At 42.0% G+C, this 24,748-nt stretch overlaps 1 protein-coding gene and 1 long non-coding RNA gene across 4 annotated transcripts in view; one reads left to right on the top strand and one right to left on the bottom strand.

Annotated features, from left to right (window-relative positions):
* LOC142103953 (uncharacterized) overlaps positions 1 to 24,748 on the top strand; it is a 396,555-nt gene that overhangs the window by 230,779 nt on the left and 141,028 nt on the right. The window lies entirely within an intron of this gene.
* Positions 1 to 24,748, bottom strand: part of SLC1A2 (solute carrier family 1 member 2) — an 84,215-nt gene that overhangs the window by 11,489 nt on the left and 47,978 nt on the right. For all 3 annotated transcript variants that reach the window (XM_075188337.1, XM_075188335.1, XM_075188336.1), the window contains exons 2-10: positions 21,683 to 21,822; positions 18,754 to 18,906; positions 13,079 to 13,329; positions 11,899 to 12,055; positions 10,488 to 10,614; positions 7,028 to 7,261; positions 3,538 to 3,732; positions 2,630 to 2,764; positions 924 to 1,152 (exon numbers count right to left, since the gene is read on the bottom strand). In XM_075188337.1, the coding sequence (XP_075044438.1) occupies positions 924 to 1,152; positions 2,630 to 2,764; positions 3,538 to 3,732; positions 7,028 to 7,261; positions 10,488 to 10,614; positions 11,899 to 12,055; positions 13,079 to 13,329; positions 18,754 to 18,906; positions 21,683 to 21,822 (1,621 nt within the window). The remainder of the gene's footprint in view (positions 1 to 923; positions 1,153 to 2,629; positions 2,765 to 3,537; positions 3,733 to 7,027; positions 7,262 to 10,487; positions 10,615 to 11,898; positions 12,056 to 13,078; positions 13,330 to 18,753; positions 18,907 to 21,682; positions 21,823 to 24,748) is intronic.

Genomic DNA, 24,748 nt, shown 5'->3' with positions numbered 1-24,748 from the left:
AACTTTGCTCTAATCAAAGCACGAAAAATGTGAAAACAAGATTTTGTGCAAGATATTTAGACGAGCTACAAGAAATGGTGATAGGGACAATCCCTATTTTGCAGAGTGGCACAAGACTTTTGCTCTAGGTGAAAGGTCATAACGCTGAGGTCAACTCACAAAGTGCGACAGGCAACGAGCGTTTCAAAGACAGAAAATGTACCGGCGCAATTGTGCCATGAACCCAACTGTAAACTAGGCAGAAAAAAAATAATGCTGGACCTCAGCAATTTACCATAGATCAAAAGCGGTAATAAAAACAAAAAAGTGAAAAAAGTAAAATGATTAAAATACATATAAAAAACACAAAAATGTTAAAATAGTTTGGGTAGAAATCAGTACTAATACTCCTAGATTCCACCAATTTTCTCCTATACCAGTAACATATTTGCATATCAAAAATGCACAGGAATGGTTAGTGCCTATAAAAATATTATTGTATTGTTATTTTTTTAAAAAGATTTTGTATTATATTATTAAAAAATAAAAGGAAATATATATTTTCTTTTAAAAGTATTCCCTTTTGCTTCAAACCAGCATTAAATTGTCGTTACCTAGTAAAATATATGAAATTGTCCCACTTCCCCCTGGGATACATAGCCATGACTGTGGTGTGAAGGAGACACCACTCCCAGAATGCATTGCTTCCTACAGTCCATTCCATGATACATTGTAGCAATATGAGAGAACACTCACTGTTAGTAACTGCATAGCTAGTAACAATGTAACCCTCCGAGGCGGGGCCAGTATATTGGGGGTGACCCGGCATGTTGTCATTGTAACGGCACTACAAAGATACAACAGAATATACAAAGTACATGCAGATGCAGGAGAGGAGCATGCAGTTATATACAGGTCTCGATATCCATAAAGGTGCACGGTACCTTGCAGTCGTCGACTACCACAGAATTGTGTGCTGCGTAAATGCATTGGTTGGAGTTATTCTCCCTGTGGTTTTTCATGTCGTCGTAGATGGACAGAGTCTTGGTCATTTCTGTTTCCTGCTGTGCGTGCTGCTTGTCCAGAAGGTCTAGTTCTGCCTTGGATAAATGGTAGACTATGCCGGCGCCGAAGGAATCACCCACTACGTTGACTGAAGTCCTCATACGGTCCCTTGGGTAGAGTGGGGAAGAAGTCAGCGCTTGCAGTATGTTATGGACGCTGGCTTAAAGTGTTCCCACCCCCTAGATAGACTGGAGGCGGCCATCTTGTGAGGTCGACCAATATTCATTAGAATCAGAGTCGGGTTAGGACTCCATGAGCAAAATACCAGTTTGGATCCCCTACCTACCTCCGTTTGTAAGAGAAACAACATAAAAATAGGTAGGGGTAATCAGAGCCCCAATAGGCCTTAGGCAGGAGCATAGGTTGCTTAATTGATGATCCAGCTATGATTAGAAAGCAGCCTATCATTTACATAGGATGCCTCAGTGTTGCCATTAATATCTAGTGAGATTAATAAGACTAAGGGGTATATTTACTGTACTGTGGGTTTGAAAAAGTGGAGATGTTGCCTGTAGCAACCAATCCAATTCTAGCTGTCATTTTGTAGAATGCACTAAATAAATGACAGCTAGATTCTGATTGGTTGCTACAGGCAACATCTCCACTTTTTTAAACCCACAGTTTAGTAAATCTAGCCCTAAATGTTGGCTCAGTCTACAAATGTAGGTGATGGGTCCTATGCAAAACCATCATTCCCCAATGTATACCTTTGTTTCTAGTACTAGATCGAAAGGGACATTATCATAAATCATTACATGTTCTTTTTACGGAATTTTAATTTTTTTCTGGATGAATATGATTAAAGAATAAAAGGTAGACAGATTAGCTTTAAGAAGAAAAACTATACAGAAATGAGAGATACTATGGGAATCTAGCAAACATTGGAGTGACTATATGAGGATTGGTGGGGGGTGTATGAGGAATGTAAAGGAGAGGTGTATCCAACTACCACAGGGGTGCAACTGCTAAGGGGGGCACTTTCCCTCTCAGGTGAAGAAGATTTAGTAAAACCTTCTAAAAAAAATGGAGTTGTTGCCCATAGCAACCAATCAGGTTCTAACTTTCATTTATCTAGTGCATTCTAGAACAGGACAGCTAGAATCTGATTGGTTGCTATGGGCAACACCTCCACTCTTCCTTTTTAGAAAGTTTGATAAATCCACCCCTTATTACCCTGTGACTATGCGTGTTTTCACCATTGAGCAACACATAGAGGTCCTTAGAAAAATTTTGTCTGGGGCCCACAAATGTCTAGTTACACCCCTGGCTGTATGTGAACCATACATATCCAAATGCCTCCTGCTGGTTATGAGAACGTGAGAGGGGAGATAATGTCACAACATGAGGTGTAATCATGTGACCTATAGATCCCATAGGCCACTAGAGGTGCAAGATGCAGTAACTGCACCAGGAAACAATCATTACGTATCCCGTTAAACTGATAATTTGGGGAAAAATACTGAGATCATCTAGGGAAATCTGGGCTTAATATAACACTGGCATTTTTATTTACCATCATTAAATGAGAGAGTAAGCGCTGACAGTACGTACAATGACGACCCCCTCACGACATTACAATACTTACAGAAGCCAGTCTACAGCGACCAGCAGACTGATGTCCTGAGTGGGGAGTCCCACGGCTGTCAGGATGAGGAGCATGGTGACCAGACCTGCGCTGGGAATACTGGCCGCTCCCACGCTGGCCAACGTGGCGGTCAAGCTTAGGAACCAAGGAGAGAGAGAGGTGAAACAAGCAGGATTCCTACCAAACCATGATGTCCTCCCCAGAGATCTAATCCTGCAGGTGACAGGAGGGGACAGAACCAAGGGCAGAGTATCTTCAATACTCTCTTAGTACTTTTATTTAAATACTATGGGGGTATATTTACTAAACTGCGGGTTTGAAAAAGTGGAGATGTTGCCTATAGCCCGTAGCAACCAATCAGATTCTAGTTATCATTTATTTAGTACATTCTTCAAAATGACAGCTGGGATCTGATTGGTTGCTACAGGCAACACCTCCACTTTTTCAAACCCGCAGTTTAGTAAATATACTCCTTGGTCTAAAAGTTGAATATCAAATATTGTGAGTTCTTTGAGCTTTAGAGCCGCTTACTACTATCTGTCAATGTTGGATACAACACAGATAAGCTCTGCTCTGTCCATTGCGGATCTAGATCCACACAGCAACTCTATACTGTATCCAAGTACAACAGAAATTAACCTACCCGGCTGATATAAAAATATTTGTGAAAAGCACAGGGGGAAAAAACCCAATGTACCTCATGTTTGAAACTCTAAGGGGTAAATTTGTCAAGCTGCGGGTTTGAGAAAGTGGAGATGTTGCCTATAGCAACCAATCAGATTCTAGCTGTCATTTTGTAGAAAGTACTAAATAAATGACAGCTAGAATCTGATTGGTTGCTATAGGCAACATCTCCACATTCTCAAACCCACAGCTTGCTAAATTTACCCCTAAGTCTCTTCACTCACCTCACTGTCACTATCTGTCCGCCATCCAGCACCACTCCATTCATCTGGGCAATAAAGATGGCCGCCACAGCCTCGTACAGAGCCGTTCCGTCCATGTTAATTGTGGCCCCAACAGGAAGCACGAACCGCGTTACCCGTTTGTCGATGCCCAGATTTTCCTCCAGACAGCGGAAAGTGACGGGCAGGGTCCCAGCACTAAAACATAACAAAAATATAGCCCGTTATCCGCTCCTTGTGGTGTTATGGGACAACGGGAACTGTTCTCAATATTTATACACCATGCTCTGACAGAAATATTATAGGAATATTTAAAAAAAATAGATAATTGAAGATCGGATACTGATTTACGTTATTGCGGCCAAATGCAATAACCGATCCTAGGAAATAACTTCCCTGTGTGTAACTTATATGGTCATTAGGTGATAGATTTATAAAACCAAGTGGAGTTGTTGCCCGTAGCAACCAATCAGAGCCTCGCTATCATTTATCTAGTACATTCTAGAACATGATAGCTAGAATCTGATTGGTTGCTGTGGGCAACACCACCACTTTCTCTTTTTAGAAAATTTGATAAATCTCCCCCTTGGTCACAGACAGGCTCCTTTACCATACTGTCCTGGAACCCCAAAGTTCACTGGATTACACCCACAAACCGTCTGCTTTTATAGAGTATAGACAACAGGTGCCCTCTAATATGCCTATAATTTATAGTATGGAGTATATTAAAATTAACCATACAAGTGATTTTATTTTAATTGAATCATGAAGTGATACGATCACTAAGCACCGGCTGGAAGGCACGAAAGCTACTTATAAATAACCTTCTATATTTTTGGTTACACTTTATCTCCGGAGACTGTGTCCCTCGTGAGTTTTACAATACACACAAAGCAGAATTTATGGATAACAGCCCTGTGAGCTGTTGTAATGAGGTATAGAACGGACTAACCACCAGCCAACTGATAGGAAGCAGATGTCACATCATATTTCTAATACTTTTCCACCCAAAACATGACATGTGCAACCCAGGAGCAGGTCCTGCCACACACATGGACCAATCTGTACAAGACATACTTTTAAAAGGCAGAGAACACATTTGCAGGACTCTTTTATTAATCTTCCCAATTGAAACCAGTTTGCACAAGTGATTCAAATTACCAGAACTAGCAAAAAAAAAAAGAAACATTTTTTAAAGGCTTTGAATGCTGGAAAAATTACCTGTGAACGCCAACCATGAAATTACATTTGTTAAAAGAGGTGAAAGCATTGAGCTCTTGTAATACACAATGGGTCAGAGAGAGAGAGATTTCTGTTGTGTTAATGCCAAATAAAATTAACATGTTAGCTACCACTGTGTCTTCCGTACCGGCTTCAAGCAGCTGCAAAACATCATTCAAGGGGCTGAGTCTCAGATTACTAAAGGAACAGTTTCCAAGTTAAGATTTCAGTAGTGAACTTCTCAAGGCTGGGTGAGGAGAGAGATTTGACCCTGTGATAGGCTGCTGTGTATTAATCCCAAATGTCACTCAGTGTGGGGGAGAGAGTGGGCTTGTTTGTCTTTTGCAAAACCCTCTGCATATTAGTGCCAGACAAAAGTCAGAAGTTCCCTTAAGAAAATGCAGCTGTAGGGTTCTAAACTGGAGAGAAAGAGGATGGTGGGGGGGGGGGCAGACATCTTTAGTTCTCCTAGGCCGTCAACGCACTGCGCAAATCGACGCCAAGTTTCATTTGCTACATGGGGGACATTGCATAGGGGCTAAAAGTGAACAACCCCTTTAAACTGGCAATATATGGATCGCTGAATAACATGAACTTTGTCCAATTTATTTATACCTGTGGGGGGTAAATCCAGGAATTCCCAGTTGATCAACGTTCATTCCAAACAATTGGATCCCGTATTAGTGTGGTAGGATAACGGCTACACACAAATAATAATTGCCAACATTTACTCATTGCACTCTCAATAAGGAATGATTTAAATCCTTAAACAGAGTTTAATCATTCTTGGTGTAGGTCAATGGATGACTACACATGTGGTGGTTTTTGTCAGAATTGGGCAAATTGACTGACAAAACTGCCCAGTTTTAGACTTGAGGCCCCACCGGTGGATCTTAATGTAGCTTCCATGACCACGACACAAGGCAAACACCTTAATAACACTACAGTGGTAGCCCAACTATCATATCACGGCATAAGATCCGAGGTCCCATCTTTTCACAGACCGAAGGAGTGTGACAATGCTGCAATATAATTATATGAAATATGTCTCTAATTCAGGGCAAATTCATTTATGATACACGGTGCCCACACGTTTCAATACGCTGGTTTGACCCAACGGAACATTGCGACTGCATTTAAAGTGAAAATACGTTACCACAACATTGCGGATTTCCCTTTGTAACCCTATGGGGGGAGTGAATGGAAATCTGCTTGTTGCGGGAACGCACAGTGTCTTAGTGTCCGTTCCGGAAGCACTTTGCGCTTAGTTGAATATTTTCTAATGAATCTAGTACCGGATTTATTGACAAATGACCTCTTAAATGGGAGTGCCAAACTGGACACACGCGGTCATTCTGCTTTAGGCAAAATAACCAAATCACAATGTACAAGGGGCGCTTCAAACTTCCAGTGTACGATGTTGAGAGTTCAGAACAACGGTGGGGGCAGGGGGGGTCACTCAGAATTTTATTAAGCTAACTCGATTAAAAACAAAATTCTTTACTTTCAGATTAGTTTAATGTATTAGCTTGTATGTGCTCTCCTATAGTTTCTGCTAAATACATTGCATGTTTAGCTTCTTTTAGGTTCATCTGGTTTTACCATCAGAGAGAACTGTTTCCTACTAATACAAAGATATTGAACAAACGGATCTGATAATATGCATAGATAGCAAAAAAACAACAACACAAAAATAAGCTAAAACCCCCACAAAATAGTCAAAGTTGCACCAGGGCGTATACAAACCAATAAAGTAATCTGAAGGTGGAAAATGAAAAGGTGGTATGAGCTATAATTATTTGGCCTTGTTCCACCTTGTTCTAGAGGATGCACCTCAGGAGGTAGATGTATCTGATTGGTTGCTTTGGGCAACTCCTACACTTTTTATTTTTAGAAGGGTTGCTGAAACTAATTGGAATTCCTCTTGTATCTTAAAGACCAACAATAAACATCAGTGTATTATTAAATATTTAAATATGCGTGCTATATATATATATATTTTTTTTTCCCTTTTGGTCTCAGCAAAATTTACCTAAGGTTCCTGTGGCCCCAGGTCTAGGTTCCCAGTCCCCCGCAGTTCTGCGTTACACCTCAGGGGGCGCCAGAGAGTGAGAGATAAGGTTACACTGTGATGTTTGTGTAATATTCAAGAGCAAATTACAAGGTCGTGTACATTGTCTCCAGGGCAATCATGTTCACATCATAATTTGATTGTGAGTCTGCAAAATGACTGGATATAACATTGGGTTGACATGTTACAGGGAGGACGTACCTGGAAGCTGTACCGAGAGCTGTGATCCAAGCTTGGAAGATCCCAGCCAAAAACGGGAATGGACTTTTCCTGGTGATGACAAAGTACAGAGAGGGCAGGAAAATGGCTCCGTGGATGATCAAGCCTATCATGACGGTAATCATGTACATTCCCAGCTGCCTAGCGACAAGTTCCAGGTCTTTAATGGCGATGATTTTCCCGCAGATCAGACAAGCAATGCCAAAAGGAGAATACCTGGAGACCAAGATCACAAACTCATCAACACATAAAGTCGTATTATCACAGCACAATTAACACAACTGGCACAATACTAGAGATCCCACTAAAAGGCATCGAAGCTTTATCTTTGCAGCCATCGTCAATATCCGTCTAAGGAACGACTTCAACCAACAGTGGTTTGTTTTTTTATTACTGTTTGAGATGCTACTGAAGGAAATACTCCAACACACTTTTCAACACACTGTTTTATTTCATAGATGCAAGGGGAGACAGTGTCATTTTGTCACTGTATATATCGTTGGTAAGACCTCGTCTTGAATATGGAGTACAGTTCTGGGCACCACTTCATAAAATAAGACATTTTGGAACTAGAAAGTGTTCGGAGAAGGGTGAAAAAATTGACAAACGGTTTAGGTATATTTACTTTAGAAAAGAGGCGTCTAATAGGGGATATGATTACTAGGTACAAATACATTAAGGGTCAATATAGGGAACTTTCATGGGAACTTTTTACCCCCAAGGACCATACACAGGACACGCGGTCACCCCCTGAGGTTAGAGGAGAGGAAGTTTCACAAAGGAAAGGGTTCTTTACAGTAAGAGCAGTAAAGATATGGAATTCACTGCCAGGGAAGGTTGTGATGGCAGATTCAATTGACATGTTTAAGAAAGGGTTAGACAAATTTTTAGTCGAAAGGGGTATTCAGGATTACAACCGATAATTAAAATAAAGGACAGTAGTGGATCTAGGGAGAAATAGGACTGCAATATTGGATCAGGAAGGAATTCTCCCGATTGAAACAGATTGGCGGTTGCTTTATTTGGATCAATTTTAAATATAAGTGAGGGGGTCGCAGGAGATCAAAAATAGGTTGAACTTGATGGACTGGTGTCTTTTTTCAACCTCATAAACGATTTACAACAGAGCTACAGTAGAAAGAGAAGATTCAAGATGCATTTTATTTCTAATAAGTATAACTATTATGGGCTGCTTTAATATTAATAAAAATGAATCCGCTAGGATCCAGTAACATCATTAGGGTATTGGGTGTTGTTACAGAAATATCCTCTCATTTTTCCGTGCGCCCCATAGAGGAGGCGAAACGGTAAAAGTGCGCAGCCGCGATATTCTGAGGAACAGTGCGGCTTATCGAATCGACACTTAATTCTCTTCGTTTCTGTACTTTGTTGAAACAATGTTGTGACTGTCTGCGAAACTGTATCCTTTGTACTGTATATAAGCTGATACATTTACCATAAGGGACCAGAAGGAAATGAATAAATAGGTTTGCTGATTTTTCTCCATATAGCAGTATGGAAGAGGACCAAACAGTTCCTGGCTCAGATAACAGAGTGGTGCTCAAACAGGGGCCCCCTCTATTTATTAAATAGGGAGCTTGTCCAACAATGTACAGCCCCTTTAACAGTCCTGTATGCTGTGCATCTAGCAGTACCCAGGTGGGATTAAATCTATGAATATTTGCTATATTTCTGAAACACACAGCTGATTCAATTTATCCTTAAGTTAATTTGGCAGGCGATGTATGTTCCCTTGTGTCTGCCAGTTAGATCCTAATAAATAAACAAGTGTCACCAAATAGAAAAGAAAGCTTAAAACAGCCCAACAAGGAGGAACCAGATGTGTTTCCAGCAGGAAGAAAGCGCACGGTAATTTGTTACACTGGGAGCCCATTGTCCCAACTTAAACTGTTCTCCAAATGGCTCTTTTCTCAAGGAGCGATGAATAAAGCTGTGACAGAGGCTGAGTGGCACTTCCTCTCGGATCATGGATCCCGTCCACCTGTAACAGGTCCAGGATTCCTCAAGAGACCTCATTGTCTCTCAGAAACTGGGTGCGCTGGTTTCACACAGAAGCTGATTAAAGACCTGCAACAAACAATCAGGAAACTCGGCTCTGAGCGCGGGTTGTAGCGTCAGACAGAACGGCCATTGTTAGACTGGAAATAGGTCTGACATGGATTGTGAAACGCACTCAGTGGAAACAAACAGACCCTGACACAACATCCTGGCTACAGGTCTTTCTGCGGCGTTGTCATAGGACCCTCAGCGGGAAAAACAACTAAGGACATTTTCCGTAGGTCGAGGTCATCTACAATCCTCATGTCATCTTTATCCAATTAGATTATAACATTTTTTTTGCATTTTAATTACTCAAATCAAATTGCTAAGTCCAATAACTAATGATAGTTACTAATAATTGTATCTAAGAGGTAGAAAAAGAAAAATTTTACTGTGCACATGATCAGTATTGAAACAACAGCCAGATTTCCGGCAATTTAAATGGACAAATCTCTAAGATCTGGGACTGTTCCTAAAAAAATAGGGATAGTTACCAACTTTTACAATACATGGTGGGCCCCTGGAAGAAGGGCCCCCCTCGGTCAGCCTTAGATTTACAGACGGCTGGCATTGAGAGAGAGGCGGAGCTTCCGTTTTATTTACCGCGGTCAGTATTCTCACCAATGCATTGTCACCAGGACAGACAGTGGGAAATGCTGGTGTTTCCATAGCAACCATTAGTTGGTTTCTTTTCTCTTTGCAGCAGTTTTCAAAAATGTCCCCTGGCGTAAATATAACGTTTATAGTCATTTACTGGGTCTCAATGGTTCAGTGTGGATAATATTTTAATAAAATTAAAGCGCATCACTGGCGAGGTCGGATTACGCTATAGCGTCTCTCCAGGTCTCCATCGCTGCATGATGGCGGGTTATGTATTATAACCCAGCACTGGGGGGAATTAGAATATTTATATGTTGAACCATACATCCCAAGACCAGGTCTGTTTGCCACATAATCATACTTTTTTTTTTTTTTTACTGTAGGCCAAAGTCCCTGTTAGCCGCCATACATTGGGACTACTCCACGAAATCAGGAGGTATGGTTGAATGACCAAAACCATAAAGCCTATTTTAATTCGTTAAAGAGATCTCCTGCATGCGATGTAGGCATTTCGTGGGCTGACTCAATCATCATGTAAATGCAGCCACTTCTCTAGGAACCAATGACATCAATGAGGCAGGAAGTGATGTCATTAGTTCCTAGTGAATTGATAGGCTGCATTCTAATGTATGTCACCCATAAAATGGCTGCCTCCACTGTGAGGAGACTGGTAGGCTTTATCACGTTCATGTTTGCAGTAGCAGGTAATTAAAATTGGTGTTCCTAGGATTTGTATTTTTAAATAAAGGATGTGTAAAACTGACCCCTATATCCAACTTACCACATAATCATGATCACAAGCTTCATTACAATCTCATTCAGGATACTGAAGAATTCGACCATCAGTCTGGCCTGCTCACCCATCTTGCCCATAGCGATGCCGAATGCAATGAAGAAACCAATCAAACCTGCGTAGAAATATTGTTGATAGAGGTGAATGAGAGGTCAAGGATCAAGTTCAACATCGCCCAATTTACGCCAAGTCACGGTCACACAGGAATGAGGACAACAGCATAAAACTAGTGGGTCAGCTCAGACAATCGTTGCTCTTAAGGTGACAGGGATATCACTATGCTTTCAACATTCATGAAAAATACAAATTATACAAATTATATTGCATCAATTATATGGTGTTAAAAAGTCACAATGGGAGTGGGAGAAGGGCCACGATCCCAGGGGGCTTCCTATCGCTGTAAAGCGCTAGGCTGCCTATGAAAAACCTCTCTTCCCCCAACATTCCTGCCTGCGGGACAAACTTGTCCCAGGGAGGGACAGCGGGACAAAGCCCTAAAATCGGGACTGTCCTGCTGCAATCAGGACATTTGGGAGGTATGGTACAATCCACAAATTTGCACTGCATATAGCCACAATAAAACACAGCACACATCTAAACCAGGGGCAAATGCAGGATTTGTAGAGGGGGGGGTTTCCACACCACACCACCAGTGGGTGTGACCAGCATGCATGGGGGCATGGCTATAATTATACACAGTGCTTGGCTGCTCTCCAACTCTTCCTATCCCCATAATATACATGGGCAATGCTGCGTGCACTACTGTTAGGTGCATACAGCTCTCCCTTTTCAAGCAGAGCCCTGTGAAGTGGGGGCAGGGTCCAGCCCCCTTAATTATACAGTGCCCCAGGCTTGGAGGGGGGTCTCCATGCACTATGAACCCCCCCCCCATCCCTCGGTTTGCCTATACACACGGCTGCTTGTGAGGGGCGGACAAACCTAGGCTGAGTACAATGTCATTGAGAAATTTAACTTTTAGTTCTAACCTTCACTGTGGACAATTTGTTGTGAAATATTTGCAATAAATGACTGACAGGCCGGGCTGACGGCACACAGTAAGCTCGGTAACTGAGGCAGGCGGGAACCATGCCTTGGAGATGTCCCGTCAGCCTGTCTGCACTGAGAAAATATATTTGTCCATTGCGGATACATCAGTGTGTGATGTTCCACCTCCCGAATCCTCCGCTCCGTTCTCTTCAGGGCTGGGGCATCAGAGCAAGCGCTGGGGCATGGAGAACTCTACATAGATAGTGTTGCTTCTTCCGTGTCTGCGCTTATTGGGGCTGCATGGGTCGACCACAGGCGGGGGGGAGGGGGCACTAGACAACCCAGCACGGTCCCTGGTAATGCTCAGAAATAACAGACCAAAAGATGAAAACGCAGTCGATCGGTTTCGTACCCAGGACGTTCATGCCGTCTTTAAACTCCAGTTTCTTCTTGATCTCCTCTGTAGTCGCTACGACTGTGTCGTTCATCAGGGAGAGGACAGAGTCGGTGACATTGGCCGGTTCCTCAGCCGGAACTTCCACAATAACCTTCTTGGTCACAGTCTGAATCTGAAATCAGAGAGAACAGAATAGTGAACGAGGGCAGCAATTACAGATCATACCTACTAAAACATCCTCTTACTCCTAAAAGGACTCATAGAGCACATGTATGATAACAAATAACGTCTTCATCTCTTCACAGATGAACTCTGTTCATGTAGAACGTTTGCTGTGCACATTAATGGATTGAGCTCAGGGGCAGCAGAGCTGTATTTTAAGGCTGAAAAGGTGTGATACTTAAAGGCCCACGAAACTCCAAAAGAATGAAGGTCATATGGATCGAGTATCAGTTTAATAGAGTAGCGGTCAGCAATGGGCAACCTGATACCCTCCAGGGGGCGCAGAGAGCGGCCCTCTAGCCTTCAAAACAGACGCACATTAGCCTTCATCTCAGTGATACGTCGAAATAATAGATTTAATCAAAGAAAGAGGAACCCATCTGTAATAACTTATCAGCACAATTGTTACAAGTTATATCAAGCAAATCTAGTAATACAACAGGAAGCTGCTGGGGACAAATAATGAAGGCTCTTAGGGCTGCATATGGCCCTCAGCCCACTGGTATGGTCAATGCTTCCATTACAGACAGCTGAAGCTACCTCCCACAACCCTATGGTAGTCTACTAATGGGATCTGATGGAGATTAATTTGATACATGCTTTAAGGAACAAGGTATTGTAATGTGACAATGACCAGGTGACATTTCCCTATATATGGTTTATTTAATAGCTGGATAAAGCGAATGGTTTATTTAAATTCTTCCAGTAGGAGAGATCTCATTACTTGGCAGGTGCGGCTACTTACAGTTGCTCTCAGCCACAGGAATAGCAGGAGATGAGACCATTTTTTAAGTGTATTATTTATATAACTTACTTTGTACAATTGCCACGTAAGAACAAAACTGTCTGCATCCAGTAGCGTCAAATCTACTGGGGTTCGGTTTAATTCCTATGTGTGGCCCATCGAACCCAAGAGCTGACAATTCCGCTACCAGATGTCACCACACATATACCACGGAGAGAGCCAGGTTACCTGCTGGAAACAAGCTTGCACCAGGTTCTCGGGAAAGAGGTTGCGGATGAGGTCGAAGAAAGCGTCTAAACTGGAGACTTCGTCGTTCTCCTGCCCCTTCCCAAGTTGTTTCTTTAGTTTGGGGTCTCCGGGGTGTATGGCCAAGACGAGGATCACTCCCAAAACTGCAGCAATAATGGTGGTGGCCATGTAATACACCATAGCCCTGGTTCCAAGGCGCCCACTCGATTTTGCATCCAATCCAGCCAGTCCTAGTAAGTAAAGAGACAAATGCAACTTGAGGTCATTCTAGCATCATGATATTACATATATATAACAAGTTAACCCGTGCATGATACTCATGCATTCTAGCCAAGTCAAATCAAGGTGTTAAAAAGGTTCTAGTCATGCATTTGGGCCTAGCCCAGGCCTCCTCAGGGGAAGAGCGTTACTTCCCGACGCAAGCGCCCTTTTTTAACGTGGTTTTGTCCACATGTCACCACCTCATCATTTTTCTCCATCACCTCATCCTTCATCGCCACATCCTTCATCAAGCTACTTAAGGTGTTAAAAACTCCCCACTGTCACCCCCGGCAACCACTCCCAACTGTCACTTCTCCTTCAAGAAATATATAGGTCAGTGTATAACTCTGCCCAGCAGGTGGCGCTGCAGCTTGGTTTTTTTTTTTCCACACACGCCACTAGGCATTTATATAGTAGATATTTATTTGACCATAAAAGCAATGACTTGTGAATACTACATGCTTTTTATTCCTCACAAAATTCCTGAACTCTTGTACCTCTCCAGGATAACACGATATTCCCCTGTTATTCAATTTTTCATTTTATACCATTATTTCTTTACAAAAAAAGATAATATGATGCTTTTGAAAAAGCCAGGTTTTGAACGGACTTTCTGAAGACTACAGCGAGTTATCATCATCATTATCATTTATTTATATAGCGACAGCAAATTCCGTAGCACTTTACAATTGGGAACAACATTAATAAAACAATACTGTGTAATACATACAGACAGAATGCTACATGATATTGCACAATGGACCAGATAGAAAGCAAAGGTAAAAGTACTGAGTGGGCTGTGTGTGTAGCAATGTTGGTCAGAGGGTTGTTGTCTTGTGTTAGCTGTGTAGAGGGTGGTAATAGGGGAGATTAAGATGGTGGTTGAGGAATATTATAAGCTTGTCTGAAGAGGTGGGTTTTCAGTGAACACTTGAAGGTTTGAAGACTAGAGGAAAGTCTTACTGTGCGAGGGAGGGAATTCCACAAAGTGGGTGCAGCCCGAATAAAGTCCTGTAACCGGGAATAGGAGGATGTGATGAGAGTGGAAGAGAGACGTAGATCTTGTGCAGAACGGAGGTGTCGAGTTGGTAGATATTTTGAGAAAAGTGAGGAGATGTATGTAGGTGCAATTTTGTTGACGACCTTGTATGTTAGTAGAAGAATTTTATATTGAATTCGTTGAAATACAGGCAACCAATGTAGAGACTGACAGAGTGGCTCAGCAGAGGAAGAATGGTTTGCAAGGAAAATCAATCTAGCCGCTGCATGCAAAATAGATTCTAGGGGTTATATGTTTAAGTGATGAATTATATTGTTTACAGCAGTTTATGTGCGACTGTCAGTAGTCCGGAAAGATGTCAGGTACCGCCAGGATGCTATAGGGCTTACATTGGCCCGGAGACGATATGTGGTGGACCCTACATCAATACTAGATTAATATATATAATTATATTGGTTGCTAATTATTATCGCATTCATTGTTTGCAAGAAAGAAATTAAGCTATGTCTAATATATGTTACACAGAAATTTTAATTTCATCATTAATACCTGTGATAAAGAAATTATTACCTCCATAAACGTGTCTGTTTTAATCTCTTATTATTATTATTATGGCCCCAGAATACTATTTAAAAGCTCTTTTGCCAACGCCGGTAACAGATTCCTTTTTGTAATCTTTAAAGGATATAGTCCTGGTGGGAGAAATACAGTCTGCATTGTTTACGGTTTGTAATTGTTGTAGCAGAAAGCTACATCTACCGTCATACATTGCATTCACAGCAGTAACACTAAACACTTATCTTATGACCGTTCATTTTAAGGCTACTTGTTCTTTATCTAGCATCAACATATTATGAAGTGTTGTCCAGACAATGTTTATCCACAGACATCAGACCCTGAGCTGGTGGATATATAATATAATATAATTACCCTACTGCAGGTACACAAACACACACAAGAGCTGGTTTTTGGATCATGGGGGGGGGGGGGGGGCGGAGTGCCTGGGGTGATCCATGTGGATAAAGGGAGTATATGCATGGATACAGCATTCTAGCCGGGTTTGAACTAGAGATGCTCAGGCCCGGTTCCCCGAGACCCAAACACACCCGAACTTAGCAGATCCGAGGCGGCTTGGTACTGTCACGCGCTCTCGGAATTGATAACGAGGCAAAACGTCATTGTCACGTCGTCGGATCTCGCAAGTTGTGGATTCCTTTTTAAGATCCAACTTAACGGTGGGTGGAAGGGAGGGCGGACCACCCTTTCTCTTTTCTGCCACTGCTGTATGCCAATGTGTCCCAGATGTACTAGGAACTGCTGTGTGTTTGTGTCATTGCTCTGTCACTTACCATCCTGCCAGGTCGCTGCAGTATTTGTCCAAAAGTGTATGAAAATAATATTGTGACCTGTGAGGTGGTCAAAACTGACTGTAAATGACTTGAAATTAGTGCTATTGAGGTTAATAAAAATTTAGGAACAAAATAAGAGCAAAAATATGTGATTTTAGCATATTTTAGGAATTTTTCTAAAAAACCCAAAACCAAAACACACGAGGGTGGTTTTGCCAAAATGAAAACCAAACCCAAAACACGAAGCTAATCCAGATCCAAAACCAAAACCAGTTCACGGGGGTCAATGAGCATCTCTACTTTAAACCCCAGATTCCAGGCCTGCGACACAGCAATGTTAACCACTGTGCCACAAAGTAGCCCCAGGCTCTGGTAGGATTCAGCAACAGCTTGCTCAGCGTTGTGCAAATTAAAATGTCATCCCATCTGCCGTATGTGGTTGCTACCTCCTGCTTGTTCATAAGACTTATTTTAGACAGAGAACTGCTCCAGCTTCATTGTCACAAAAAAAGGGTCGTTCAGTCTGGGATGTATCTGTTCCAGGCCCACATTCTTCAATTTACCAGATTAATATATGGTTTAATTCCAGCTGTCACAAGGGATTTAATTGTGCGCTTCAGTACTGGGGCCACAGATGTTCTCATCCAGTCGACATGTTCTGATTTTAATTGCTGAGAGCTCCGGTATCTCTTCTGTGTTCCTCAGCCGAGGTTTCTGTGCCGGAACTTACACACAAAGCTGAATGTCTCCGTACGTCTCTGCTCCACTAATGAGGCTTCTAACATCAAGCTGAGTCGATTTACACCGCACATCTATCGGATCCGCCATACGGGAAGGTATTTTATAGACAAAAGCAGAATCGATATACACAAATCAGAGTTTAAGTATTACGGCTGGAGATTGTGACAGTTATTTTACAGTAGAGATGCTCACTGACCAATGCGAACTGCTTTTGGTTTTAGATCTGGATTAGCTTTGTGTTTTGGTTTTGGCAAAACTGCCCTAGTGTGTTTTGGTTTTGGATTTTTTAGAAAAATCCTAAAATATGCTAAAATCACATAAATTTGCTCTTTTTTGTTCCTACATTATTATTAACCTCAATAACACTAATTTCAAGTAATTTGCAGTCAATTTTGACAACCTCACAGGTCACAATATTATTTTCATACACTTTCGGACACATACTGCAGCGACCTGGCTGGATGGTAAGCGACAGAGCAATGACACAAACACACGGCAGTTCCTAGCACATCTAGGACACATTGGCACACAGCAGTGGCAGAAAAGAAAAATGAGGGTCCGCCCTCCCTCCCACCCCCCATTATGTTGGATCTTAAAAAGGAATTCAAAATTCACCAGATCCGAGGACGTAACAATGACGTTTTGCCTCATTATCAATTCCAAGGGCACGCGACAGTACCGAGCCGGCACGGCTCTCGGATCCCCTAAGTTCGGGTGTGTTCGGTTCTCGAGGAACCGAGCCTGAGCATCTCTACTCAAAACACAGCTGTCTGTCTATGTCAGGTATACATCGGGCGTACAAATGCGTATACTTATGCCCAATGATAGTACATAGTTGTGTTGTAAAATGCAATTAGATACAAACAACCCCACATGTGTCGTTTAACACTTTATAAATCCAATAGTGATTTTCTTTCCCGCAGTAATCCAGCCTGCCAATAAGAAATGTGAACAGACGGCCGCGACTTAGCATGACATAATCGTGTCGCTAATGAATGGACTACTACCAGCTGTAGGGGGCAATATGTAAACAACCAATCAGAAACGGCCGTTGTCATTAATATCATCATCATCAGTAAACGCAATAGATATACCTCCTGAGATGTGTATCTGGGGACGCGTCCATGTATCATTAGGTCGCACCAGAGACGCCCAGAAAGGAGCGGGGGGCAAGAACAAAGTATTGGGACCTGGGCCTACAGCTATGGAAGGGGCCCCAACATTGCACTAAAAGGTCCCGAAATTCCTCTTGGAATAAAAGTTACTAAGAAATAGAATGTAGGAGAACCTGGTTTATTTTTATGTAAAACAATTGTTCAATATTTGTATTGACAGCCATTGCTGCGATTTTTTGATGGTTTAGGAATTATTTTGTGGCTATATCTTGCCCACATAAAACCATATAAGTCCAAAATTTCTAGACTTACTAGGACGCAATTACTGTAGTGAATTCACCTGCAAAACACGGCAGCCATTCAGCACTTGGTTGTTATTCCAATTGCACAAGGTAGAGAAGCGAAGTCTGATTGGTTGTTACAATTTATTGCAAATTCGTGATATACCACAGCAGACTTTACATGGATATTTTAAAAAAATTATTTTGATCTGATTTCTAATAAAATTACCCTTTGGGTGTCGTTGACGTAGAACAGCAATGTGAGTATGTTTGATTTGTATAATAAAAAATATTCCATCTTACATACTGTACATTTATATTTGCAATGCGTTTGATGTTACTAGTTGATCAACGCGTTCATGAATCTAATGACCAAAAAGCTCAAATACTTTCATTAATACCCAGAACAGCTTATAGTTATTGGGGTTAAGGTAATTCAACATTTACATATTAACAACCCCAAACTCCATACTAAATTAGAATCAATGCAGCATTTTGGTAAGTGACTGGGTTTATGTTCTATCCAAAGCACCCAACCAAATCCATGTAAATGTCATCATGTGCATAATTGCTTTCTGCCATCCGCTCAATTATACAACCGCTCCAATTACATTCCAGCTAGACCATAACGAGGAGCACTGACCTAAAGTAAATTTAATTTTTTAGCCTAATTTGTCATCATTTTACAAATAATTGGCAACATCTGCAAATGAGATATGTTACACAACAGCGGATGGGAAGTGATGAAATTGGACGTTGTCCTTTGTCCGCTGAACAGATGAGCACATTATCTTTTGGCAATCGGTAGGTTGCTCTATCTGAGTAGTACTAATCCTCTACCGTGTCCCGTTTTCGATGGATGGAAGAAAGCAGGCAGGTTCTGGAGCCAACAGCCCCATCAACTTACCTGTGATTAAACTGGAAATTATTAAAGGAAGAATCAACATCTTCAGCATCCTCATGAGAATGTCTCCCGGGAAGGCGATGACCATGACAATGTCAGGATGGATGGGAGACGCCATTCGTAGGAGCCCCCCGCAAACTGCTCCCATGATAACACCTGTGAACCAGACAGCAGAGACTTTAACACAGGACTCATGGGATTGACCTAGTACAGTGATGAGCAGTGTGATCATTTTCTGGAACCTCACACATTATATTATATAATACAGGGCACACAACTCCTCTAGTAATAGATGTGTCAGTTTGTATATGGATAGAGAAGGCCTCTGGATCTGAGTGACCCTGCGCTCACTATGACCAAAGGGGCAAAATAACTCAAGGACAGGGCTTCATGGGACAAGCTGCCTCTGGGCAGCCTGTCGGCCAACATAGACCCTTCTGCTCGGAACGTGAAGACTTATTATATGTGCAGACATGTGTATCCAGAGGCAACAACCTGTGGCTCCGGAGGGTTGTAGAACTACCTTGCTTCACCCCTGTTTTAAGCTATGGGTACATTCCAATGTCCTCCTTCTTCAGAACAGATAAGAGGCTTATTCAATAAAATGGTGCACCGGGCTCAATGTACTGTAACCCATAACAACCAGATATGTGCTTCTATTTTTCAGATTGTGATAGAATGTTGGCCTACAATAAAATACGTAGAGTTCTATATTCCAGAAGGCTGAGCTAATGATGGACTGCCGGCAACATCGGATGTCCCCCTCCTTCTCCCTCATTTATGTTCAGTGCCACGTGATTTTATCTACCCTTTCTTCCCTGCCCATCTACCTTGTCCCGCTTGAATAAAATAAATGCATTCTACCAGTCATTATATTAACTTATTCTGGCACTGGTAGACATAAGAAACAATGTGTCAGCCTACCACCCTTGGAACTCTGCCGCCTCAGGGTCAAGCCTCAGTGTCCTCATCACAAATCCAGGTCCCCTGTCCTGTTTTTGTTTAATAAAGGTATCATTTTCTTTTTGGACTTTATAGTTTTTCTTTTGCAGTGTCACTTTAACTACATTCTACAAATGAGCCTCTGTGACAGAACCGTTACTGTCTACGGCCCCCCTGTCAATCTTATTGACGTCTGATAATCATCTCAATAAAACCCCTTAGGGCGTAGTTTTGTGGCAGAGGAGGGGGATCTGGTGTCATTGTAGGAATGGCCAGATCAGGGGTCTGAAAATGAGACAGACTGTAGGGTAGGGGATACAATCACAAACCCTTCAGACGGTTAAATAAAGACAATACACAGAAAATCTACACTATAATAACACAGATTATTTTCATACCTTCACATTCTGAAACAATACAACCCTGTTACTGTCTGGTAAAATATTGTGGGATTTACCCTTTAAAAGTGGCAAGGAAATACACTATAATCAAACATATCTTAAATTACATGGTTTAATATTGCCACACTAAACTATAGTTTTAAATGACTTATTTTATCTGACCCCGTCTCTGGATAAGTCACTACTGAATTACAATTTTTTGTACATATTACTTGCTAGTTACTTCCGATTTTAAAGTACATCTGAATACAAACTTATTTAGTCTTACAGATAATTATGTTCATAGATATATACCTAAACATTCCTATATCTTGATAGAACTAGAGCTACTTCACATTGAATTTACATTTGGATGCCGCGGAGTGCAAGCTATTGTCCTCTGTTATCTGCCACTTGTGTCTAGAAGTGGCTGAATGCAGCATACTTCAAGGGGATTACTGACAGTAATAAAATACCTTCCCCACTATCTCAAATCATTTCAGTTCTGATAACATATACACGTATATATTTGTGAGTTATTCGTAGCCTTTTTATGTAATACAACTTGAAGTTTGGGTTTAATAATCCTTTATGACTATTTTTTATTTATTTAACAACATGCTAACCCTGATGTACTATTGTAGAATATCCCCGTTCACCTGTCACAATTTGTAGCTGTTCCCTTAGTCTAACAGTAAACATTGTAATGCTATTCTCAGTTGATTGAATACACCATAAGGACACCGATTCGATTGACTGCCCACTCTAATGAGGACGTCCAGACAAAACACATTTGTACACATCTATTTAGCTATGAAAAATATATGTCACATTCATTAGTCGGCTTCCCACAGCAGCCAAACCTTAGACCTATGATAAAAATAAGAAGTGTGTGGTCCTTAAGGAAACACCCTGACCATACTCTAGCGCTCACTGTGAATGCCCAGGAATAGTGCACTAACTATTTTCGCACATTATGGCTCACCCCGTGTTCACACTGAACCCTTGTGTGCACTGTAAAGTTGCTCAATGATCCCTATTTCCACGCACCTTTTTCCTTCGTTCATTGCAATTGCTAGCCCTTGTGTTCATTCAGGTAATAGTGATGGAACTGTCAATCATGAGGGAATAAGGCAGCAGAAACACGAGCATAAAACAGCTTAGGAGAGGAGACAGGCAGGGGCAAATGCAGGATTTGTAGAGGGGGGTTTCCACACCACGCCGCCAGTGGGCGTGACCAGCATGCATGGTGGCGTAGCTATAATTTTACACAGTGCTTGGCTACTCTCCAACTCTTCCTATCCCCATAATATACATGAGATTTCAGTCAAAACATGGAGGTGAGGTGTCTCCACGACAGAGACAGAACTAGCGAGCTGTGGACCCCCGGTGTAGGGAAGCGGGGAGGAGGGAACTGGGGCCCACAGCTCGCTAGTTTCCCGTGCAGAGGGCCCTGTTATCTCCATTGGCCCAGATGCACCACACCAGCTCCACAGACTGTTCCAGAGACACATGGTGGCACCTTGCACCAAATTAAATCCACAAGAGCAGATAGACCACCTGATCAGTCTGTCAACGGTGAATAATCTGTATTCATATTCTGGACTAACCAAGTACTGTGAGCGTTAACAGGAGGTTCCCTCGGAGCTTGTCGCATAGTCTCAGGCATGGCGACCGGGGGTGCACTTCATCCGTTGTCAGCTGGCTCTCGTGCATGCGGACCTCCACCTGTTTAGGGGTGTTGTTGGCACTGAAAAACAATGAGTTCCAGCAAAACGTTAGTCTCCAGGAGGCTTGAGGCACACACACACACACACACACACACACACACATATTGGTGGCAATATCCATAGATTGAGACTACCCCATTGTAATTGTCCCCACGGCACACACTCAGTTTCGGCCTCATCGACCCCCACCACAGACGGCAGAATTTAGTGTGGCAGTTACTGGCCTATGGGTGACCCCGAAATGTAATAGACATTCATTTGTACATTAAAAAAAAGCAGCATTTCATTGCAATTGAAAACATACGGGCAAAAGCGAACTAGACACAGAAGTTATACAGCTAAGTGCATCCTCCCCTATAACATTTCCCATTATATTATCTAGAGCCGAATGCTCGGAGGTCAGGACAGTTCTGTTTTACTCATCTAAGATCTATAAATAACAAAAGTAGTTTCATATAAAGGGTGTCTGAGGAAGACAGGTTAATGTGGGCTCCTCACGCTCGCTGGGACCAGCAACCTTCCTCCAAGTGAGTTAAGAGGGCTCCCTCTATATAACACTGGCTATGACTGGAGCTACGGCTAAGGAGGTGCCGTATCAGGGTGTTCTATAATGGAAAACAATTTCATGTACGTTTGTGCAGAGAATAAACCAACCTGATGGGAAGTGAAGGTGGCTCTATGAAGAGCAAGCACGGTGATACCTAGATCTGCAAAGCTCCCTCCAGACCCCACTCATAACGCCACATACATCACCCTAATAACTAGGGGAACGGCTTGGATTAACCATTATAGTTACCATAGGATCCACTACTGGAGCCCAGGGCTATTGCTAATTTAATGTAGAACATGTCAGTGCAGGGGTAAGCACTAGATTTTGAATGAATTGGGGGACTGTGGGAGGAAACCGGAACACCTTCAGAAAACCCACACACACACACACGGGGAGAACATAAAGACTCTAAGTCAGAATTAAACTCCATAGCTATGAGGCAGCAATGCTAACCACTGTGCCACTGAGCTAACATACTGTTTATTACATGTACTTACTTATATACTTCCTTACATATAATAAATTGCATTATTTCCCTTATCATCATCATCATTTATTTATATAGCGCCACTAATTCTGCAGCGCTGTACAGAGAACTCACTCACATCAGTCCTTGCCCCATTGGAGCTCACAGTCTAAATTCCCTAATATAGACACACACTCACACACAGACACAGACAGAGACTAGGGTCAATTTTGATAGCAGCCAATTAACCTACTAGTATGTTTTTGGAGTGTGGGAGGAAACTGGAGCACCCGGGGGAAACCCACGCAAACACAGGGAGAACATACAAACTCCACACAGATAAGGCCATGGTCGGGCATCGAACTCATGATCCCAGTGCTGTGAGGCAGAAGTGATAACCACTAGACCACTGTCCTGCCCCTTACAAGTATAGTGTATGTTTCATATGTTTTTTAATAGTCTATTATATCTTTTATTTGTGCTGATCATTTCTATCCTTTATCCTATATTGAATATTAATGGGGGTTTGTGCCCCAATCTCCTCCCCTCCCCCCTTTACTCTTTTTATCTCAAACTAAGGCATGCGCAGTTGCACAGATTAAGATAGTATTTGGGAAGATCAGGATGGGACCTATTTTGTCCTTTTAAGCACTGCGAAGTATGAGTATGTCCAATGAACTATATTTTAGAATAAAAAAAAAAATCTCTGCATCGTCACCTACTGGTCACTCGTGGTACTGCAGTTTTTTGCTTGCTTTTTCTTTTGCTTGTTTTGATCTTTTATTGGCTTTAATAGATTCCAAGAACCTGCAATCTCTTTAAACTAAACACGACAGCGTCTACTATAATACTGATCTTCATGGTGGGTTCTCTGCATTCCAATCAGACCTTGGGTTGCAAACATATTATAATAGAATTCTGGCACTAACTAACAATATGCTATCTTGTAGCATTAAAAGAATAAAAACGAGAATGACCAAAGAAAATCAGTTTTATAAATCATGTTGGATTATATGACAATGTTCTTAATACAAAGTGACTTATTGTAAACATCGTAACATCTGCTTGTCTTTCCCTATAAACATGTTCTAAGATATATCCTGGACGCCAACCAATGACAAATCCCTGTATAAACGTGTACTACACATAAGACAAACATGCACTTTTTTTTGCTCTGCATTAAATACCATATTATATATATATCTATAGAAAACCTAAATATGTTTGTGGCTACTGTGTTTTATATTAGGAAACACGAGGAGGCAGATGAACCGGGAGCACAAAGACGACAAGCTTGCCAATAAACAACAGTTTGAGTTAGTTTGCTTAATTTAATTTGCATGCAGTGAACATCTGTCATGTATTTTAGCGATTACCATGGAAACGGGAAAAAGAAATCAGCGAGGACAATTAGAGCTTCTGTCAGCTGCAGTATTTATAGCAAGAGAGGTGATATTATGTGAAGGCGAGGAGAGTGTCAGCTCTTCTGACAACCTGCAAGTGGCAGCAGACTGGCTAATTTAGGAAGAAACAGCCTTTTCTCCCATGCAAGTTCTGATCACAAATGCCTTCACCTCTAACTCCCTGGCTGGATCCCTCTCAAGACCCTGAGGGAGAGGGAAAAAAAATATAACCCAAGAAAGACACTTTGGAAACTTCAAATAGACCCTTCTCAATCTATGCATACAGATTGCAGGGGCAAGCGCAGGATTTGTAGAGGGGGGTTTCCACACCACGCCGCCAGTGGGCGTGACCAGCATGTATGGGGGTGTGGCTATAATACTAGACAGTGCTTGGCTGCTCTCCAACTCTTCCTATCCCCATAATATACATGGGTAATGCTGCGTGCACCACTGTTAGGTGCAAGCAGCTCTCCCTTTTCAAGCAGAGCCGTGTGAAGCGGGGGCAGGGTCCAGCCACCTCAATTATA

The sequence above is a fragment of the Mixophyes fleayi genome, chromosome 10, assembly GCF_038048845.1.
Source record: "Mixophyes fleayi isolate aMixFle1 chromosome 10, aMixFle1.hap1, whole genome shotgun sequence".
Taxonomy (NCBI): Eukaryota; Metazoa; Chordata; class Amphibia; order Anura; family Limnodynastidae; genus Mixophyes; species Mixophyes fleayi.
The sequence above is the reverse complement of the archived record's forward strand: the minus strand, read 5'-3'. Positions and strand labels throughout refer to the sequence as shown.